At 34.9% G+C, this 19,462-nt stretch overlaps 1 protein-coding gene across 1 annotated transcript; it reads right to left on the bottom strand.

Annotated features, from left to right (window-relative positions):
• Nucleotides 1-1,749: 1,749 nt before the first annotated feature.
• On the bottom strand, nucleotides 1,750-19,198 carry LOC130821563 (uncharacterized). Its single transcript, XM_057687354.1, has 8 exons — nucleotides 18,827-19,198; nucleotides 18,325-18,589; nucleotides 17,260-17,877; nucleotides 16,368-17,126; nucleotides 16,069-16,210; nucleotides 3,592-3,798; nucleotides 2,058-2,387; nucleotides 1,750-1,804 (listed from the first exon to the last, which is right to left on the bottom strand). Exons 1-8 carry the CDS (start codon nucleotides 19,196-19,198, stop codon nucleotides 1,750-1,752), a joined length of 2,748 nt encoding a protein of 915 aa, XP_057543337.1.
• Nucleotides 19,199-19,462: the final 264 nt, after the last annotated feature.

Below are 19,462 nucleotides of genomic sequence, written 5' to 3'. Positions count from 1 at the left end.
ATCGCATATACCAATTTTCTCAGCGAAGACTTTGGTTCGAATGTTTAAATCGCAATTGCCATCAAGTTTCGATGAGTATGCATTCAGGACATTTAAGAATTGAATTCAATTGATATAGTCGACCAAATTTGATAGGTATAATGACTCAAAACAAATTTTTCAGAAAATCAATTGATGCACAATCAATCATGCGATAATCAGATTTCAGAATTTTTTCATTCCACCATCAAGTTCGTATTATGATCCGATATTTTCTATAATCCTTTATTACAAATGAATGATTAACAAAGAAAATTGCAATTAAGAGATTATGAGATTGAATTCGTACCTGAATTTTTGAAAGTTGAAAAAAAAATGCACAATACCTGTTTTCCAGATTGCTTCTTACCAGCCGTGTATGTGATCTTGATTACCTGCTTTCCTTGACTCCTCTTGCTCGTGTCCCTCCTCTACAGCCTTGCTCTGATACCAATTGATGCGAGTATGGGGATGGTCGATCCAAGAACCCGCTTGACAACTTCAAGAACACGGCCAAGACTACCCGTTGTATACAAAGAACAAATAAAAACTTCTGTTTTGTATGAAAACAGATGGGTGACAAGGACAATTCGGATGAATGGTCCTATGTCGTGGATGGAGACAATGAATCTTCACTCGATCCCTGGCCTCCTCCTCACACTAGAGTCGAGATTCATTCTCTCAACCTTCGTGGAAAATGGCTGAATACTACCTTGCTTCACTCACAAAGTTGATACTCAGGGTTGTAATTGCTCTCAATTACTGAATGAACTTTTTATTAATCAACAACTGAATCATGATACAAGGGGGTTGCTCCTTATATAGAGCTTTGTTAACGGCTAGTTTTGGGAAGTTTAACAACTTAACTATCCCGTGCCTTATTAATTAAACACGTGCAAACAAAACAAACATTAAACAGAATATGAAATACAAACTGATCAGCCTTTATCAACCAACTGGTGAACACACGTCCTTGCAGCTATCTTTGTGGGCTCTGTGAGAGTCCTCCATGTTACTTCTAAGTCTTGACTTCTTGTTTCTTGTCTAAAGATGACATCCCTCCGTTTCCCTTGCTCATACGTGCACCAAGTTAGGCGTTTCAAGGTTCGCAAGGGGGGCTGGTCGTCAGACTGGTGTTCTGTTTGTTCTGTTTGTTCTGTTGCTTGAATGCATTGAATCAGCTTTCTGTTCAGCCTAACGTCCGTTGAGAAGCTTCCTTGTGCTCTTTCTTGTCTTTGCCTTGATTCCATGTTCATGCTTAGGCTATCTTGAAGTTGATCTCCTTCATTCAAGCCATGATCAGTATGTTTGTTAGGTTTAATACGTGGAGGTTCAATGGGCTTTGCGAATGCCATGATGCAATTATGTTTTAATTTGACATTGGATTGTGAGCTCTTCGTAATTGCATCAAGAATGAACAAGGATCAATGATCAACAATGAATGAACGATGAAGAATGAACAACGATCAATGATAATTGAAGAATGTGCACCAAGATTGGGTCCCTCGCCCTCTCAATCTTGCACTGAATCACTCCTTCACTTGGAGATAGCCAAATAAATGCAGAAGCACTCACAAACTCCACCAATATGCACCCAAGAATACACTTCTTTATTCTCAGGCCAGCCTCGTGATCCTCCTCTTCAGGTTTTCCTCACCCTTGGGCTGAATCCACGACCTTCCTCAAGGATTCACTCGCTCTTGTAGCAAAGGTTACACTCTAGATTACTCCTTAATCTAGCTTCAGAGATTGTCTACTCTTGAATCGTGTTGGAACTGATTGAAAACTATACGCCAATATACTCAAGGAAATGACAAGAACGTTCTAAGCAATGTAATGAATTGAATCGATGTAAACTGAATGAAAACTTTTATTAATCTCTGTGATGAATTATTACACCAAGTCTAGATGCCTATATATAGGTTTCTATGTATTACAACGGCTATTTGTACACGTGCCTATCACAAGGCTTATTTAAAACAGAAATCAAACAAAAATAGACTAAGTATTGGGCGCCTTTTTACTGATGGCTGGGGTACCTTGCACTGGTCCCTCCGTCTTCCATGGTGATTGTCAGTAGGGTCCTAGGCCCTTGATGGCTAGGCCCATGTATACAGTTGCTATATCCACCTTGGTCACCCTCTGGAAGCTCGTGGTTAATCCTCAGGCAGTGCATCAAGGTGACTTGGTCGTCAGATTCTCGAACAGTGCCTTGTGTTTGTCCTGTTCCCTTCCTTGGTTGCTTGGGGCTCTCTTCTGTTCCCTTCTTCGTTTGCTTGGGGCTCTCTTGTTTTCTTGGGGATTGTAATGATCTTGGTATGCTTGGAGTATCCTCAGGATGAGTGGCATCATGAAGATCAGAATGGGAGCTTGAATAACTTGAACCATGATTAGAATCATATGCATATGGTTCAGAATGAACGATGAAGAATGAACAAGGATCAATGATAATTGAAGAATGAACAATGAAGAATGAACAAGGATCAATGATCATTGAAGAATGAGCGATGAAGAATGAACAAGGATCAATGATCAATGAACAATGAACGATGAAGAATGAACAAAGGTCAATGAGTATTGTAGAATGAACGATGAAGAATGAACAAGGATCAATGATCAATAATGAATGAAAGATGAAGAATGAACAAGGATCAATGATCATTGAAGAATGAACTATGAAGAATGAACAATGATCATTGATCATTGAAGAATAAATGATGAAGAATGAACAAGGATCAATGATCATTGTAGAATGAACGATCAAGAATAAACAAGGATCTATGATCATTGAAGAATGAATGATGAAGAATTGATGCAAATGTGGTTGCATCAAGTAAAGATAGCAAAGGGAACAGCTCATGGTACACAAGGCTGCCTCAGGGAACAGCTCATGGTTTCAAAACAACACAGCAGCGAACTAGCGACGAGGTCACCTTGCACGACACGTGGAGACCAAACCTATGCATCCATGACCTGGGATAAAGTGGAAATGGAATCTTGGTACTTGGAACTTCATGCCTTGGCCCAAGAACATTATTATACATTATGTAAAACCCACTAAAATGAGACGTGAAGGTCAGCCACTCAACAAGAAGTACAAATCAGAACAGCAAGCTTGTTCTGACCAGCTCACCTAGCACGCGTTGTGTAGATCGTGTTTCATGGTATCTTGTGCCACCAAGGGTTGAAATAGAATCTCTACACTAGGAACTTGCTATCAAAGTCCTAAAACCACTCTAAAAAGCCACGTGGAGTCCTAGAAGCTAAGGTGAAGGAGGGCTGCTGGAAAGATTTGCAGATCAGAATTTGTCTAAGTGTTTTGTTTCTGTTTTAAGTACCCATGTATTAGCACGTGCGTTTTAATTAGGCTCGTGACTTTATAGCTGTTATGATTAGTTGAGGACTCTATATAAGGAGGGCCTCCCCCATGTAATAGACGTGGAACATTGTTTTGATAAATCAAAGTAACTGAGGTATATTTCAGAAAAAGGGATTTTTCTGTTTTTTAGAAGTTTATTTGCAAACTTCATCAGAGTTGTGAGACAACTTTGGCCGGAGAGATTGAAGAGTTACATAGCAACTCGTATTCTCAAGGTAGCAATACAATCAAGGCTTAAAACATCCTTGCATTGTGAATATCGTAGAGTAATCATACAAGGCAGACAAAGTGCCTCAGTCATCAACATCGGAAAATCAAGAAAGTGACTTCTTGGTCTGTTTTGAGTGCCTGAGGGTTTGTTTGTGAAGCATTTTGGACTTCCGTGTGTGTGATTGATTAAGCTTGTTAAACAACGAGAATCATTGCATAACAAAGGCCACAATCGGCCCTTCGTTTTGCATCAAGAATGAACAAGGATCAATGATCAATAATAAATGAACGATGAAGAATGAACAAGGATCAATGATCGTTGAAGAATGAACGATGAAGAATGTACAAGGATCAATAATCATTGAAGAATAAACGATGAAAAATGAACAAGGATCAATGATCATTGACGATTGAACGATAAAGAATGAAAAAGGATCAATGATCAATGAACAATGAACGATGATGAATGAACAAGGATCAATGAGCATTGTAGAATGAACGATGAAGAATGAACAAGGATCAATGATCAATAATGAATGAACGATGAAGAATAAACAAGGATCAATGATCATTGAAGAATGAACAAGGATAAATAATCATTGAAGAATGAAATATGAAGAATGAACAAGGATCAATGATCAATAATGAATAAACGATGAATAATGATGAAGTATTGATCATTGAAGAATGAACAAGGATCAATGAGTGTTGTATAATGAACGATGAAGAATGAACAAGGATCAATGATCAATAATTAATGAACGATGAAGAATGAAGAACGATCAATGATCAATAATGAATGAACGATGAAGAATGATCAAGGATAAATGATCATTGAAGAATGAACAAGGATCAATTATCAATGAACAATGCACGATGAAGAATGAACAAGGATCAATGAGTACTGTAGAATGAACGATGAAGAATGAAAAAGGATCAATGATCAATAATGAATGAACGATGAAGAATGAACAACGATCAATGATCATTGAAGAATGAACGATGAAGAATGAACAAGGATCAATGATCATTGAAGAAATAATGATGAAGAATGAACAAGGATCAATGATCAATGATCAATGAACAATGAACGATGAAGAAAGAACAAGGATCAATAATGAATGAACGGTGAAGAATGAACAAGGATCAATGATAATTGAAGAATGAACGATGAAGAATGAACATGGATCAATGATCATTGAAAAATGAACGATGAAGAATGAACAAGGATCAATGATCAATGAACAATGAATGATGAAGAATGAACAAGGATCAATGAGCATTGTAGAATGAATGATGAAGAATGAACAAGGATCAATGATCAATATTGAATGGACCATGAAGAATGAACAAGGATCAATGATCAATAATGAATGAACAAGGATGATCAGTGAAGAATTAACGATGAAGAATGAACAAGGATCAATGATCAATAATGAATGAACGATGAAGAATGAACAAGGTTCAATGATCATTGAAGAAAGAACGGTGAAGAATGAACAAGGATCAATGATCATTGAAGAATGAAATATGAAGAATAAACGATGAAAAATGAACAAGGATCAATAATCAGTGAAGAATGAACAATGAAGAATGAACAAGGATCAATGATCATTGAAGAATTAATGATGAAGAATGAACAAGGATCAATGATCAATGAACAATGAACGATGAACAATGAACAAGGATCAATGAGCATTGTAGAATGAACGATGAAGAAGGAACAAGGATCAATGATCAATAATGAATAAACGATTAAGAATGAACGAGGATCACTTATCATTGAAGAATGAACGACGAAGAATGAACAAGGATCAATGAGCATTGTAGAATGAACGATGAAGAATGAACAAGGTTCAATGAACAATAATGAATGAATGATGAAGAATGAACAGGGATCAATGATAATTGAAGAATGAACGATGAAGAACGAACAAGGATAAATAATCATTAAAGAATGAAATATGAAGAATGATCAAGGATCAATGATCAATAATGAATGAACGATGAAGAATGATTAAGGATCAATGATCATTGAAGAATGAACAAGGATCAATGATCAATGAATAATGAGCGATGAAGAATGAACAAGGATCAATGAGTATGGTAGAATGAACGATGAACAATGAACAAGGATCAATGATCATTGAAGAATGAACGATGAAGAATGAACAAGGATCAATGATCATTGAAGAATGAACGATAAAGAATGAAGAAGGATCAATGATCATTGAAGAATGAACGATGAAGAATGAACAAGGATCAATGATCAAAGAACAATGAACAATTAAGAATGAACAAGGATTAATGATCATTGAAGAACGAACGATGAAGAATGAACAAGGATCAATGATCATTGAACAATAAACGATGAAGAATGAACAAGGATCAATGAGCATTGTAGAATGAACGACGAAGAAGGAACAGGGATCAATGATCAATAATGAATGAAGGATAAAGAATGAACAAGGATCAATTATCATTGAACAATGAACGATGAAGAATGAACAAGGATCAATGATCATTGAAGAATTAATGATGAAGAACGAACAAGGATCAATGAACAATGAACAATGAACGATGAAGAATGAACAAGGATCAATGAGCATTGTAGAATTAACGATGAATAAGGAACAAGTATCAATGATCAATAATGAATGAACGATAAAGAATGAACAAGGATCAATTATCATTGAACAATGCACGATGAAGAATGAACAAGGATCAATGAGCATTGTAGAATGAACGATGAAGAATGAACATGGATCAATGATCAATAATGAATGAACGATTAAGAAAGAACAAGGATGAATGATCAATAATCATTGAAGAATGAACGATGAAGAATGCACAAGGATCAATGATCAATAATGAATAAACGATGAAGAATGAACAAGGATCAATGATCATTGAAGATTGAACGATGAAGAATTAAAAAGGATCGATGATCAATGAACAATGAACGATGAAGAATGAACATGGATCAATGAGCATTGTACAATGATCGATGAAGAATGAACAAGGATCAAAGATCAATAATGAATGAACGATGAAGAATGAACAAGGATGAATGATCATTGAAGAATGAACAAGGATAAATAATAATTGAAGAATGAAATATGAATAATGAACAAGGATCAATGATCAATAATGAATGAACGATGAAGAATGATCAAGGATCAATGATCATTGAAGAATGAACAAGGATCAATGATCATTGAAGAATGAACGATGAAGAATGAACAAGGATCAATGATCAATGAACAATGAACGATGAAGAATGAACAAGCATAAATGATCAAAGAACAATGAACGATTAAGAATGAACAAGATCAATGAACATTAAAGAATGAACGATGAAGAATGAACAAGGATCAATGATCAATGAACAATGAACGATCAAGAATGGACAAGGATCAATGAGCATTGTAGAATGAACGATGAAGCATGAACAAGGATCACTGAGCATTGTAGAATAAACGATGAAGAATGAACAAGGATCAATGATCAACAATGAATGCACGATGAAGAATGAACAAGGATCAATGAGCATTGTAGAATAAACGATGAAGAATGAACAAGGATCAATGATCAATAATGAATGCACGATGAAGAATGAACAAGGATCAATGATAATTGAAGAATGAACGATGAAGAATGAACATGGATCAATGATCATTGAAAAATGAAATATGAAGAATGAACAAGGATCAATGATCTATAACGAATGAACGATGAAGAATGATCAAGGATCAATGATCATTGAAGAATGAACGATGAAGAATGAAGAAGGATCAATGATCATTGAAGAATGAACGATGAAGAATGAACAATGATAAATGATCAAAGAACAATGAACGATTAAGGATGAACAAGGATAAATGATCATTAAAGAATGAATGATGAAGAATGAACAAGGACCAATGATCATTGAATAATGAAGGATGAAGAATGAACAAGGAAAAATGAGCATTGTAGAATGAACGATAAAGAAGGAACAAGGATCAATGATCAATAATGAAAGAACGATAAAGAATGAACAAGGATCAATTATCATTGAACAATGAACGATGAAGAATGAACAAGGATCAATGATCATTGAAGAATTAATGATGAAGAATGAACAAGGATCAATGATCAATGAACAATGAACGATGAAGAATGAACAAGGATCAATGAGCATTGTAGAATTAACGATGAATAAGGAACAAGGATCAATGATCAATAATGAATGAACGATAAAGAATGAACAAGGATCAATGATCATTGAAGATTGAACGATGAAGAATGAAAAAGGATCAATGATTAATGAACAATGAACGATGAACAATGAACATGGATCAATGAGCGTTGTACAATGATCGATGAAGAATGAACAAGGATCAAAGATCAATAATGAATGAACGATGAAGAATGAACAAGGATCAATGATCATTGAAGAATGAACAAGGATAAATAATAATTGAAGAATGAAATATGAAGAATGAACAAGGATCAATGATCAATAATGAATGAACGATGAAGAATGATCAAGGATCAATGATCATTGAAGAACAAGGATCAATGATAATTTAAGAATGAACGATGAAGAATGAAGAAGGATCAATGATCATTGAAGAATGAACGATGAAGAATGAACAAGGATCAATGATCATTGAAGAATGAACGATAAAGAATGAAGAAGGATCAATGATCATTGAAGAATGAACGATGAAGAATGAACAAGGATCAATGATAAAAGAACAATGAACAATTAAGAATGAACAAGGATTAATGATCATTGAAGAACGAACGATGAAGAATGAACAAGGATCAATGATCATTGAACAATAAACGATGAAGAATGAACAAGGATCAATGAGCATTGTAGAATGAACGACGAAGAAGGAACAGGGATCAATGATCAATAATGAATGAAGGATAAAGAATGAACAAGGATCAATTATCATTGAACAATGAACGATGAAGAATGAACAAGGATCAATAATCATTGAAGAATTAATGATGAAGAACGAACAAGGATCAATGAACAATGAACAATGAACGATGAAGAATGAAGAAGGATCAATGAGCATTGTAGAATTAACGATGAATAAGGAACAAGTATCAATGATCAATAATGAATGAACGATAAAGAATGAACAAGGATCAATTATCATTGAACAATGCACGATGAAGAATGAACAAGGATCAATGAGCATTGTAGAATGAACGATGAAGAATGAACAAGGATCAATGATCAATAATGAATGAACGATTAAGAAAGAACAAGGATGAATGATCAATAATCATTGAAGAATGAACGATGAAGAATGCACAAGGATCAATGATCAATAATGAATGAACGATGAAGAATGAACAAGGATCAATGATCATTGAAGATTGAACGATGAAGAATGAAAAAGGATCGATGATCAATGAACAATGAACGATGAAGAATGAACATGGATCAATGAGCATTGTACAATGATCGATGAAGAATGAACAAGGATCAAAGATCAATAATGAATGAACGATGAAGAATGAACAAGGATGAATGATCATTGAAGAATGAACAAGGATAAATAATAATGAAGAATGAAATATGGAGAATGAACAAGGATCAATGATCAATAATGAATGAACGATGAAGAATGATCAAGGATCAATGATCATTGAAGAATGAACAAGGATCAATGATCATTGAAGAATGAACGATGAAGAATGAACAAGGATCAATGATCAATGAACAAGGAACGATGAAGAATGAACAAGCATAAATGATCAAAGAACAATGAACGATTAAGAATGAACAAGATCAATGATCATTAAAGAATGAACGATGAAGAATGAACAAGGATCAATGATCAATGAACAATGAACGATCAAGAATGGACAAGGATCAATGAGCATTGTAGAATGAACGATGAAGCATGAACAAGGATCACTGAGCATTGTAGAATAAACGATGAAGAATGAACAAGGATCAATGATCAATAATGAATGCACGATGAAGAATGAACAAGGATCAATGAGCATCGTAGAATAAACGATGACGAATGAACAAGGATCAATGATCAATAATGAATGCACGATGAAGAATGAACAAGGATCAATGATAATTGAAGAATGAACGATGAAGAATGAACATGGATCAATGATCATTGAAAAATGAAATATGAAGAATGAACAAGGATCAATGATCTATAATGAAAGAACGATGAAGAATGATCAAGGATCAATGATCATTGAAGAATGAACGATGAAGAATGAAGAAGGATCAATGATCATTGAAGAATGAACGATGAAGAATGAACAAGGATCAATGATCAATGAACAATGAACGATGAAGAATGAACAATGATAAATGATCAAAGAACAATGAACGATTAAGGATGAACAAGGATAAATGATCATTAAAGAATGAATGATGAAGAATGAACAAGGACCAATGATCATTGAATAATGAACGATGAAGAATGAACAAGGAAAAATGAGCATTGTAGAATGAACGATAAAGAAGGAACAAGGATCAATGATCAATAATGAAAGAACGATAAAGAATGAACAAGGATCAATTATCATTGAACAATGAACGATGAAGAATGAACAAGGATCAATGATCATTGAAGAATTAATGATGAAGAATGAACAAGGATCAATGATGAATGAACAATGAACGATGAAGAATGAACAAGGATCAATGAGCATTGTAGAATTAACGATGAATAAGGAACAAGGATCAATGATAAATAATGAATGAACGATAAAGAATGAACAAGGATCAATGATCATTGAAGATTGAACGATGAAGAATGAAAAAGGATCAATGATCAATGAACAATGAACGATGAAGAATGAACATGGATCAATGAGCGTTGTACAATGATCGATGAAGAATGAACAAGGATCAAAGATCAATAATGAATGAACGATGAAGAATGAACAAGGATCAATGATCATTGAAGAATGAACAAGGATAAATAATAATTGAAGAATGAAATATGAAGAATGAACAAGGATCAATGATCAATAATGCTTGAACGATGAAGAATGATCAAGGATCAATGATCATTGAAGAACAAGGATCAATGATAATTGAAGAATGAACGATGAAGAATGAAGAAGGATCAATGATCATTGAAGAATGAACAAGGATCAATGATCATTGAAGAATGAACGATGAAGAATGAACAAGGATCGATGATCAAAGAACAATGAACGATTAAGAATGAACAAGGATCAATGATCATTAAAGAATGAACGATGAAGAATGAACAAGGATAAATGATCAATGAACAATGAACGATCAAGATTGGACAAGGATCAATGAGCATTGTAGAATGAACGATGAAGAATGAACAAGGATCACTGAGCATTGTAGAATAAACGATGAAGAATGAACAAGGATCAATGATCAATAATGAATGCACGATGAAAAATGAACAACGATCAATGAGCATTGTAGAATAAACGATGAAGAATGAACAAGGATCAATGATCAATATTGAATGCACGATGAAGAATGAACAAGGATCTATGATAATTGAAGAATGAACGATGAAGAATGAACATGGATCAATGATCATTGAAGAATGAAATATGAAGAATGAACAAGGATCAATGATCTATAATGAATGAAAGATGAAGAATGATCAAGGATCAATGATCATTGAAGAATGAACGATGAAGAATGAAGAAGGATAAATGATCATTGAAGAATGAACGATAAAGAATGAAGAAGGATTAATGATCATTGAAGAATGAACGATGAAGAATGAACAAGGATCAATGATCAATGAACAATGAACGATGAAGAATGAACAATGATCAATGTTCAAAGAACAATGAACGATTAAGAATGAACAAGGATCAATGATCATTAAAGAATGAATGATGAAGAATGAACAAGGATTAATGAGCAATGAACAATGAACGATCAAGAATCGACAAGGATCAATGAGCATTGTAGATTGAACGATGAAGAATGAACAAGGATCAATGATCAATAATGAATGAACGATGAAGAATGAACAAGGATCAATGATCATTGAATAATGAACGATGAAGAATGAACAAGGATCAATGAGCATTGTAGAATGAACGATAAAGAAGGAACAAGGATCAATGATCAATAATGAATGAACGATAAAGAATGAACAAGGATCAATTATCATTGAACAATGAACGATGAAGAATGAACAAGGATCAATGATCATTGAAGAATTAATGATGAAGAATGAACAAGGATCAATGATCAATGAACAATGAACGATGAAGAATGAACAAGGATCAATGAGCATTGTAGAATGAACGATGAAGAATGAACAAGGATCAATGATAATAAAGAATGAACGATAAAGAATTAACAAGGATCAATGATCATTGAAGAATGAACGATGAAGAATAAAAAAGGATCAATGATCAATGAAGAATGAACAATGAAGAATGAACGAGGATCAATGAGTATTGTAGAATGAACGATGAAGAATGAACACGGATCAATGATCAATGAAGAATGAACGATTTAGAATGAACAAGGATCAATGATCATTGAAGAATGAACGATGAAGAATGAACAAGGATCAATGATCAATGAACAAGGAACGATGAAGAATGAACAAGCATAAATGATCAAAGAACAATGAACGATTAAGAATGAACAAGATCAATGATCATTAAAGAATGAACGATGAAGAATGAACAAGGATCAATGATCAATGAACAATGAACGATCAAGAATGGACAAGGATCAATGAGCATTGTAGAATGAACGATGAAGCATGAACAAGGATCACTGAGCATTGTAGAATAAACGATGAAGAATGAACAAGGATCAATGATCAATAATGAATGCACGATGAAGAATGAACAAGGATCAATGAGCATCGTAGAATAAACTATGACGAATGAACAAGGATCAATGATCAATAATGAATGCACGATGAAGAATGAACAAGGATCAATGATAATTGAAGAATGAACGATGAAGAATGAACATGGATCAATGATCATTGAAAAATGAAATATGAAGAATGAACAAGGATCAATGATCTATAATGAAAGAACGATGAAGAATGATCAAGGATCAATGATCATTGAAGAATGAACGATGAAGAATGAAGAAGGATCAATGATCATTGAAGAATGAACGATGAAGAATGAACAAGGATCAATGATCAATGAACAATGAACGATGAAGAATGAACAATGATAAATGATCAAAGAACAATGAACGATTAAGGATGAACAAGGATAAATGATCATTAAAGAATGAATGATGAAGAATGAACAAGGACCAATGATCATTGAATAATGAACGATGAAGAATGAACAAGGAAAAATGAGCATTGTAGAATGAACGATAAAGAAGGAACAAGGATCAATGATCAATAATGAAAGAACGATAAAGAATGAACAAGGATCAATTATCATTGAACAATGAACGATGAAGAATGAACAAGGATCAATGATCATTGAAGAATTAATGATGAAGAATGAACAAGGATCAATGATGAATGAACAATGAACGATGAAGAATGAACAAGGATCAATGAGCATTGTAGAAATAACGATGAATAAGGAACAAGGATCAATGATAAATAATGAATGAACGATAAAGAATGAACAAGGATCAATGATCATTGAAGATTGAACGATGAAGAATGAAAAAGGATCAATGATCAATGAACAATGAACGATGAAGAATGAACATGGATCAATGAGCGTTGTACAATGATCGATGAAGAATGAACAAGGATCAAAGATCAATAATGAATGAACGATGAAGAATGAACAAGGATCAATGATCATTGAAGAATGAACAAGGATAAATAATAATTGAAGAATGAAATATGAAGAATGAACAAGGATCAATGATCAATAATGCTTGAACGATGAAGAATGATCAAGGATCAATGATCATTGAAGAACAAGGATCAATGATAATTGAAGAATGAACGATGAAGAATGAAGAAGGATCAATGATCATTGAAGAATGAACAAGGATCAATGATCATTGAAGAATGAACGATGAAGAATGAACAAGGATCGATGATCAAAGAACAATGAACGATTAAGAATGAACAAGGATCAATGATCATTAAAGAATGAACGATGAAGAATGAACAAGGATAAATGATCAATGAACAATGAACGATCAAGATTGGACAAGGATCAATGAGCATTGTAGAATGAACGATGAAGAATGAACAAGGATCACTGAGCATTGTAGAATAAACGATGAAGAATGAACAAGGATCAATGATCAATAATGAATGCACGATGAAAAATGAACAACGATCAATGAGCATTGTAGAATAAACGATGAAGAATGAACAAGGATCAATGATCAATATTGAATGCACGATGAAGAATGAACAAGGATCTATGATAATTGAAGAATGAACGATGAAGAATGAACATGGATCAATGATCATTGAAGAATGAAATATGAAGAATGAACAAGGATCAATGATCTATAATGAATGAAAGATGAAGAATGATCAAGGATCAATGATCATTGAAGAATGAACGATGAAGAATGAAGAAGGATCAATGATCATTGAAGAATGAACGATAAAGAATGAAGAAGGATTAATGATCATTGAAGAATGAACGATGAAGAATGAACAAGGATCAATGATCAATGAACAATGAACGATGAAGAATGAACAATGATCAATGTTCAAAGAACAATGAACGATTAAGAATGAACAAGGATCAATGATCATTAAAGAATGAATGATGAAGAATGAACAAGGATTAATGAGCAATGAACAATGAACGATCAAGAATCGACAAGGATCAATGAGCATTGTAGATTGAACGATGAAGAATGAACAAGGATCAATGATCAATAATGAATGAACGATGAAGAATGAACAAGGATCAATGATCATTGAATAATGAACGATGAAGAATGAACAAGGATCAATGAGCATTGTAGAATGAACGATAAAGAAGGAACAAGGATCAATGATCAATAATGAATGAACGATAAAGAATGAACAAGGATCAATTATCATTGAACAATGAACGATGAAGAATGAACAAGGATCAATGATCATTGAAGAATTAATGATGAAGAATGAACAAGGATCAATGATCAATGAACAATGAACGATGAAGAATGAACAAGGATCAATGAGCATTGTAGAATGAACGATGAAGAATGAACAAGGATCAATGATAATAAAGAATGAACGATAAAGAATTAACAAGGATCAATGATCATTGAAGAATGAACGATGAAGAATAAAAAAGGATCAATGATCAATGAAGAATGAACAATGAAGAATGAACGAGGATCAATGAGTATTGTAGAATGAACGATGAAGAATGAACACGGATCAATGATCAATGAAGAATGAACGATGATGCACGAACAAGGATCAATGAGCATTGTAGAATGAACGATGAAGAATGAACAAGGATCAATGATCAATAATTAATGAACGATGAAGAATGAACAACGATCAATGATCAATAATGAATGAACGATGAAGAATGATCAAGGATAAATGATCATTGAAGATGATGTGTAAACAAGATGAGAAACCTTGTTACAAAATGATAAATTAAAGGGGTCACACGTTTTTTGGTATATTTTTTTGTATGATCAGATTAGTTAGGGGAACTCTCACCTTAAGCTAAAGGTATAGCAAAGAGGAACTTTCACTCTATTGCTTGGGGTAGTTTAGATAAGGGAACTCTCACCAAATCACAAACTACAAGTCTTAACTTTGGGAACTCTCACCAAAATTACTACTCTTCAAATTTGGAACACTCAAATTTGGACAATTAAAATTGACTAAACACAAGTCAAGTTCAATAAACAAAACACAAGTTTTTTTTGGCAAATTTCTGGATGGATTTTCATTGATAATCAGCATGCTTTTTATAGACTTAGTACACCCACTAATTGCCTTTACAACTTCCCTAATTAATAGCAACAAAACAAAATAAAAAGCTGAAAATAAAAAGGTGATTAAAGGGCTCATAACTGTCCACTTTAATCCCCAATACAAACCCTTTGAATTCCAAGACTGATTGGAATTAATTCCCATCAATGAGAGTAAAAAAACCTGCTTTAAACATGACCCTTTGTATTCCAAGGCTGATTGGAAGTTAATAAGAGTAACAACCAGCTTTAAACATGGCCCTTTGTATTCAAAGTTGTTTGGAATTAATTCCTAGTAATTGAAGTCTTTAAGGAAGAATCCAACTAACTTAATCTGTAATTAGTCATGCTCAGCAAAGTGCAACCATTTGAGAAACTATATGGACCATGCATACTAAGATCATAATAGGACTTCGACAAAATTAATTCCCTTGCATTGGATTGGACTTGGACATCTTGGACATTCGTATCTTGACCATCTTGGTCATCCTCCTCTTCGTCAAAGGGAATTGCCCTCAATTCTTCATCATCATAGTATGGTGCAAGATCTCCCACATTGAACGTGCTAGAGACGCCATGCCTTCCACCCAAATCAACCTTGTATGCATTGTCATTGATCTTTTCCACTACTTCAAATGGACCTTCAGCTCTTGGCATGAGCTTGTTTTTCCTTTGACTAGGAAACCTTTCTTTCCTCATGTAAATCCACACTAAGTCACCAACTTCAAAATTCTTCACGTTTCTAACCCTCTTGTTGGCTTGCTTCTTGTAAATCTCATTGGCCTTTTCAATATTCTTCCTCACTTCCTTGTGAATCTTGACCATGAACTCAGCTTGTTCCTTAGCACCTCCATGCACAAACTTATCTTGAGGTAGAGCAATATATAAGATCAATAGGAACATAGGGATTAACCCCGTAGACTACTTCAAAAGGTGAATACTTTGTAGTAGCACTAGGAGTCCTATTGTAAGCAAACTCGGCATGACCAAGCTTAACATCCCAATCCTTGGTGCTCTTATTAACCAAGGTTCTAAGCAAAGAACCAAGCACTCTATTCACCACCTCGGTTTGACCGTCGGTTTGTGGATGATGTGATGTAGAAAACAGCAACTTAGTTCCCATGAGACGCCATAATGACTTCCAAAAATGACTTAGGAACTTTGTATCTCGATCAGACACAATGGTGCGTGGCACCCCATGAAAACGAACCACTTCCTCAAAATATAGCTTAGCCACTTTCATGGCATCTTCAGTTTTATGACATGGAATGAAGTGAGCCATTTTTGAGAACCTATCAACAACCACCATTATTGAATCTTTACCCCTTTGAGTTCTAGGTAAAGCTACAATAAAATCCATACTAATATCTTCCCAAGGTCTCTCGGGAACTGGCAAAGGCTTGTAAAGACCCTTATGGAACACCATTTTTGCCCTTTGACAAGTAGAGCAACGACTAACCACATGATGAACCGTGGCTAACATCTTGGGCCAATAAAAGTGAGCTTGAAGAAGCTCCATTGTCTTTTGAATCCCAACGTGACCAGCCAGACCTCCTCCATGAACTTCATGAATCAACAAACTTCTAATTGGACACTTAGGAATGCATAATCTATTTTCCTTGAAAAGAAAACCATCATGTAAGGAAAATAAATCATAAACTCCATGAACACATTTTCTCCATGATGTCATTAAAATCACCATCTTCCTTTTAGTACTCTTTGATCAAATCAAAACCAAGAATCTTGGCTTCAACAACACCAAGTAAATTATGCCTTCTAGATAAGGCATCCGCAACAACATTTGCCTTTCCACTCTTGTATTTGGATGAAAAGTTAAATGTTTGCAGAAATTCTACCAATTTTGCATGCCTTGAATTCAACTTCTTTTGCCCATGAATAAACCTCAAGGACTCATGATCCGAATGAAGTATGAACGGTTGTGGTCTCAAATAATGTGACCAATGATCTAGAGCTCTTACCATTGCATAGAACTCTTTATCATAGGTGGAATAATTCAGCTTGCCTTGACTCAACTTCTCACTAAAGTAATCAATTGGACGCCCCTCTTGAATCAACACGGCACCAATCGCTTTCCCACTTGCGTCACATTCAACTTCAAATGGCTTTGAAAAATCTGGGAGTGCTAGGATAGGTGTGTTGCACATCTTCTCTTTGATTTCTTCAAATGCCTTTTGAGCTTGTGGAGTCCATTCAAACGAACCCTTCTTTGTGCACTCGGTTATGGGAGCCATGAGAGTGCTAAAATTCCGAATGAACCTCCTATAAAAGGAAGCTAGCCCATGGAAAGAACGGACCTCCGTGAGTGTTTTAGAACTAGGCCATGATTGAATTGCTTCAACCTTGCTTGGATCAACCTTCACGCCATCACCTGAAACTATGTAACCAAGAAAAGTGACCTCATATAACATAAAATCACATTTTTTATGTTTTCCATACAATTTTTGCTTTCTCAAAACAGTAAAAACTTGAAACAAATGTTCCAAATGTTCATCCTCATCTCGACTGTAAATAAGGATATCATCAAGGTACACCACCACGAACTTGCCAAGAAATGGACTTAACACTTCGTTCATCAATCTCATGAAAGTGCTAGGTGCATTAGTAAGACCAAACGGCATCACGAGCCATTCATACAACCCATGCTTCGTTTTGAAGGCGGTCTTCCATTCATCCCCTTCCCTCATTCGAATCTGATGGTAACCACTTCTCAAATCAACTTTTGAGAACACCTTCGAACCACTTAACTCATCAAGCATGTCATCGAGTCTAGGAATAGGAAACCTGTACTTGATAGTAATATTGTTAACAGCTCTACTATCAATGCACATACGCCAAGTACCATCCTTTTTTGGAACCAAAAGAGCAGGAACAGCACACGGACTCATAGACTCTCGAACATAACCCATACCCATCAACTCTTCTATTTGACGTTGTAACTCCTTAGTTTCTAAAGGGTTACATCTATAGGCAGGTTTATTTGGTAAAGGTGCGCCTGGAATGAGATCAATTTGATGCTCAATTCCTCTCAAGGGTGGTAACCCAATAGGTAATTCATCTGGAAAGACATCCTCAAAATCCTTAATCAATTGTGCCAACTTGGGATTTTGACTCACAAATTTTTCATGAATTTCTTTTGAATACAACAAAAACAACTCTTCCTCACCATCAATTTCCTTCTCAAATTCTTTAAAAGACAACAAGGAAATTTCTTTGGATGGTTTTTGTGAAAACCGTGGGGGTGGTAAAGGGTGTAATTTTTTTTGTTTCCCTTGGTGAGTTATAGTGTATGTATTATGGTATCCATCATGAAATGATTTTCTATCCATTTGCCATGGCCTACCAAGTAGAATATGACAAGCATCCATTGACACAACATCACACAATTGACTATCATGATAGGAACCAATAGAAAAACTAACCATGCATTGTTTTCTAACCCCCGTACTAGAATTTGAATCTAACCAACTCAACTTGTAAGGATGTGGATGGTTAGTGGTTGTAAGACCAAGTCTAGACACTAAAGTTTTTGACACAGTATTTGCCTCACTACCCCCATCTATAATTAAATCACATACCTCGCCACCAACCTTGCATTTGGTGATGAAAATGTGTTGTCTTTGTGGTGCCAAAGGCTCCTCCACACGTGCTTGTAAAGCCCTCCTAACAACCAGATTGGTTTTGTCCTCCATCTCCGGAAAGCAATCATCTTCCCATCCTCTTCCTTAGGACTTTCGGTCTCCTCTTCTTCAGTTTCAAATTCCTCCCAATTTATGTTTTGGGTGGCTATGAGCCTAACCTCTTGCATGGTTAAGGCCCTTGAATTAGGACAATCCTTTTTGAAATGTCCTCTACCTCCACACTTGTAACAGACAATGTCGCTAAGTTTGAAGTCTTTCTTGTCTTTCTTAGGTGTTTCATTTGACTTGCTAAAGGAAGAACCCTCCTTCAAGGTG

Source organism: Amaranthus tricolor, chromosome 8 (assembly GCF_026212465.1).
Source record: "Amaranthus tricolor cultivar Red isolate AtriRed21 chromosome 8, ASM2621246v1, whole genome shotgun sequence".
Taxonomy (NCBI): domain Eukaryota; kingdom Viridiplantae; phylum Streptophyta; class Magnoliopsida; order Caryophyllales; family Amaranthaceae; genus Amaranthus; species Amaranthus tricolor.
This window is presented reverse-complemented; position numbering and strand designations above follow the sequence as displayed.